Source organism: Coregonus lavaretus (assembly GCF_964263955.1).
Source record: "Coregonus lavaretus genome assembly, contig: HAP1_SCAFFOLD_7760, whole genome shotgun sequence".
NCBI lineage: Eukaryota > Metazoa > Chordata > Actinopteri > Salmoniformes > Salmonidae > Coregonus > Coregonus lavaretus.
This window is the reverse complement of record NW_028157122.1, coordinates 1-5,000: the sequence shown is the minus strand read 5'-3', so window position 1 is coordinate 5,000 and position 5,000 is coordinate 1. Positions and strand designations below refer to the sequence as shown.

The 5,000-nt window shown below is 50.1% G+C and overlaps 1 protein-coding gene across 1 annotated transcript in view; it reads left to right on the top strand.

The window, feature by feature from the left end:
- Positions 1-4,988, top strand: part of LOC311125788 (semaphorin-4F-like) — a gene marked incomplete at both ends in the record, with an annotated part of 8,125 nt that extends 3,137 nt beyond the window's left edge. The window contains 2 exons of the mRNA XM_084199820.1: positions 4,611-4,730; positions 4,896-4,988. Coding sequence (XP_084055946.1) covers positions 4,611-4,730; positions 4,896-4,988 — 213 coding nt within the window. The remainder of the gene's footprint in view (positions 1-4,610; positions 4,731-4,895) is intronic.
- Between the last annotated feature and the right edge of the window lie 12 nt (positions 4,989-5,000).

Here is a 5,000-nt window from a genome sequence, read left to right as displayed (position 1 = left end):
TCCAGGGGGTGTCCTGTACATCAAGCTGTCTCACTACAGAAACAGGAGATAGACTAGCGTCCTGTCCAGGGGGTGTCCTGTACATCAAGCTGTCTCACTACAGAAACAGGAGATAGACTAGCGTCCTGTCCAGGGGGTGTCCTGTACATCAAGCTGTCTCACTACAGAAACAGGAGATAGGCTAGCGTCCTGTCCAGGGGGTGTCCTGTACATCAAGCTGTCTCACTACAGAAACAGGAGATAGGCTAGTGTCCTGTCCAGGGGGTGTCCTGTACATCAAGCTGTCTCACTACAGAAACAGGAGATAGGCTAGTGTCCTGTCCAGGGGGTGTCCTGTACATCAAGCTGTCTCACTACAGAAACAGGAGATAGGCTAGTGTCCTGTCCAGGGGGTGTCCTGTACATCAAGCTGTCTCACTACAGAAACAGGAGATAGACTAGCGTCCTGTCCAGGGGGTGTCCTGTACATCAAGCTGTCTCACTACAGAAACAGGAGATAGGCTAGCGTCCTGTCCAGGGGGTGTCCTGTACATCAAGCTGTCTCACTACAGAAACAGGAGATAGGCTAGTGTCCTGTCCAGGGGGTGTCCTGTACATCAAGCTGTCTCACTACAGAAACAGGAGATAGGCTAGTGTCCTGTCCAGGGGGTGTCCTGTACATCAAGCTGTCTCACTACAGAAACAGGAGATAGGCTAGTGTCCTGTCCAGGGGGTGTCCTGTACATCAAGCTGTCTCACTACAGAAACAGGAGATAGGCTAGTGTCCTGTCCAGGGGGTGTCCTGTACATCAAGCTGTCTCACTACAGAAACAGGAGATAGACTAGTGTCCTGTCCAGGGGGTGTCCTGTACATAAAGCTGCCTCACTACAGAAACAGGAGATAGACTAGTGTCCTGTCCAGGGGGTGTCCTGTACATCAAGCTGTCTCACTACAGAAACAGGAGATAGACTAGTGTCCTGTCCAGGGGGTGTCCTGTACATCAAGCTGTCTCACTACAGAAACAGGAGATAGACTAGTGTCCTGTCCAGGGGGTGTCCTGTACATCAAGCTGTCTCACTACAGAAACAGGAGATAGGCTAGTGTCCTGTCCAGGGGGTGTCCTGTACATCAAGCTGTCTCACTACAGAAACAGGAGATAGACTAGTGTCCTGTCCAGGGGGTGTCCTGTACATCAAGCTGCCTCACTACAGAAACAGGAGATAGACTAGTGTCCTGTCCAGGGGGTGTCCTGTACATCAAGCTGCCTCACTACAGAAACAGGAGATAGACTAGTGTCCTGTCCAGGGGGTGTCCTGTACATCAAGCTGCCTCACTACAGAAACAGGAGATAGACTAGTGTCCTGTCCAGGGGGTGTCCTGTACATCAAGCTGCCTCACTACAGAAACAGGAGATAGACTAGTGTCCTGTCCAGGGGGTGTACTGTACATCAAGCTGCCTCACTACAGAAACAGGAGATAGACTAGCGTCCTGTCCAGGGGGTGTACTGTACATCAAGCTGTCTCACTACAGAAACAGGAGATAGACTAGTGTCCTGTCCAGGGGGTGTCCTGTACATCAAGCTGTCTCACTACAGAAACAGGAGATAGACTAGTGTCCTGTCCAGGGGGTGTCCTGTACATCAAGCTGCCTCACTACAGAAACAGGAGATAGACTAGTGTCCTGTCCAGGGGGTGTCCTGTACATCAAGCTGCCTCACTACAGAAACAGGAGATAGACTAGTGTCCTGTCCAGGGGGTGTACTGTACATCAAGCTGCCTCACTACAGAAACAGGAGATAGACTAGTGTCCTGTCCAGGGGGTGTCCTTTACATCAAAATGTCTCACTACAGAAACAGGAGATAGACTAGTGTCCTGTACAGGGGGTGTCCTGTACATCAAACTGCCTCACTACAGAAACAGGAGATAGACTGGTGTCCTGTCCAGGGGGTGTACTGTACATCAAGCTGCCTCACTACAGAAACAGGAGATAGACTAGTGTCCTGTCCAGGGGGTGTCCTGTACATCAAGCTGCCTCACTACAGAAACAGGAGATAGACTAGCGTCCTGTCCAGGGGGTGTCCTGTACATCAAGCTGTCTCACTACAGAAACAGGAGATAGACTAGCGTCCTGTCCAGGGGGTGTCCTGTACATCAAGCTGTCTCACTACAGAAACAGGAGATAGACTAGTGTCCTGTCCAGGGGGTGTCCTGTACATCAAGCTGCCTCACTACAGAAACAGGAGATAGGCTAGTGTCCTGTCCAGGGGGTGTCCTGTACATCAAGTTGTCTCACTACAGAAACAGGAGATAGGCTAGTGTCCTGTCCAGGGGGTGTCCTGTACATCAAGCTGTCTCACTACAGAAACAGGAGATAGACTAGTATCCTGTCCAGGGGGTGTCCTGTACATCAAGCTGTCTCACTACAGAAACAGGAGATAGACTAGTGTCCTGTCCAGGGGGTGTCCTGTACATCAAGCTGCCTCACTACAGAAACAGGAGATAGACTAGTGTCCTGTCCAGGGGGTGTACTGTACATCAAGCTGCCTCACTACAGAAACAGGAGATAGACTAGTGTCCTGTCCAGGGGGTGTCCTGTACATCAAGCTGCCTCACTACAGAAACAGGAGATAGACTAGCGTCCTGTCCAGGGGGTGTCCTGTTCATCAAGCTGTCTCACTACAGAAACAGGAGATAGACTAGTGTCCTGTCCAGAGGGTGTCCTGTACATCAAGCTGTCTCACTACAGAAACAGGAGATAGGCTAGTGTCCTGTCCAGGGGGTGTCCTGTACATCAAGCTGTCTCACTACAGAAACAGGAGATAGAATAGTGTCCTGTCCAGGGGGTGTCCTGTACATAAAGCTGTCTCACTACAGAAACAGGAGATAGGCTAGTGTCCTGTCCAGGGGGTGTCCTGTACATCAAGCTGTCTCACTACAGAAACAGGAGATAGGCTAGTGTCCTGTCCAGGGGGTGTCCTGTACATCAAGCTGTCTCACTACAGAAACAGGAGATAGGCTAGTGTCCTGTCCAGGGGGTGTCCTGTACATCAAGCTGTCTCACTACAGAAACAGGAGATAGACTAGTGTCCTGTCCAGGGGGTGTCCTGTACATCAAGCTGCCTCACTACAGAAACAGGAGATAGACTAGTGTCCTGTCCAGGGGGTGTACTGTACATCAAGCTGCCTCACTACAGAAACAGGAGATAGACTAGTGTCCTGTCCAGGGGGGATGTCCTGTACATCAAGCTGCCTCACTACAGAAACAGGAGATAGACTAGCGTCCTGTCCAGGGGGTGTCCTGAACATCAAGCTGTCTCACTACAGAAACAGGAGATAGGCTAGTGTCCTGTCCAGGGGGGGTGTCCTGTACATCAAGCTGTCTCACTACAGAAACAGGAGATAGACTAGTGTCCTGTCCAGGGGGTGTGTCCTGTACATCAAGCTGTCTCACTACAGAAACAGGAGATAGACTAGGTGTCCTGTCCAGGGGGTGTCCTGTACATCAAGCTGTCTCACTACAGAAACAGGAGATAGGCTAGTGTCCCTGTCCAGGGGGGTGTCCTGTACATCAAGCTGCCTCACTACAGAAACAGGAGATAGACTAGTGTCCTGTCCAGGGGGTGTCCTGTACATCAAGCTGTCTCACTACAGAAACAGGAGATAGACTAGTGTCCTGTCCAGGGGGTGTCCTGTACATCAAGCTGTCTCACTACAGAAACAGGAGATAGACTAGCGTCCTGTCCAGGGGGTGTACTTGTACATCAAGCTGCCTCACTACAGAAACATGAGATAGACTAGGTGTCCTGTCCCAGGGGGTGTCCTGTACATCAAGCTGTCTCACTACAGAAACAGGAGATAGACTAGCGTCCTGTCCAGGGGGTGTCCTGTACATGAAGCTGTCTCACTACAGAAACAGGAGATAGACTAGCGTCCTGTCCAGGGGGTTGTACTTGTACATCAAGCTGCCTCACTACAGAAACAGGAGATAGACTAGTGTCCTGTCCAGGGGGTGTCCTGTACATCAAGCTGTCTCACTACAGAAACAGGAGATAGACTAGTGTCCTGTCCAGGGGGGTGTACTTGTACATCAAGCTGTCTCACTACAGAAACAGGAGATAGACTAGTGTCCTGTCCAGGAGGTGTCCTGTATATCAAGCTGTCTCACTACAGAAACAGGAGATAGGCTCCTGCCCTATGGGCCGTTCTGGCTCAGACAAGGCTTACTTGCTAACTTGCTAACACTAATAGACACTTGAATACACACCACAGTACACACTCGAATATACACTATAATACACACCACATTACACAATCTAATACATACCCATTACACACTATAATACACACCACATCACATACTCAAATACACACTTTAATAACAGTCCAACACACTCAAATACACACTCTAATACACACTCAGATATGTCTCTCTCTCTCTCTCTCTCTCTCTCTCTCTCTCTCCTCATCTCTCTCTCTCTCTCTCTCTCTCTCTCTCTCTCTCTCTCTTCCTTCTCTCTCTCTCTCTCTCTCTCTCTTTCTCTCTCTCCTCTCTCTCTCTCTCTCTCTCTCTCTCTCTCTCTCTCTTTCTCTCTCTCTTCTCTCTCTCTCTCTCTTTCTCTCTCTCTCTAGGAGGTATCTTGTACACAGCTGCCACCAGTAACTTCCTGGGAACGTTGTTCGATATCTCCCGGGCAACCGGACAGGAGCAGGAACGTATCCGCACCGAGAGATCCATCAACTGGCTCAGTGGTGAGAAAACAAACACACACACACTCACACACACACACACACACACACAGGAGAAAACAGGCACGCGCAGACAGAAAACGCACACACTGGACACAAACACACACGCTGTGCTTCACACACACACCTAAACGCAGGTTGTTTGTACGTGTCTCTCTCTCTCTGCAGACCCAGAGTTCGTGTCCTCAGTGTTCATAGAGCAGGACGAAGACAACAACCCCAACAGGAGACGACAACAAGATCTATTTCTTCTTTACAGAGGTCGCCAAGGAG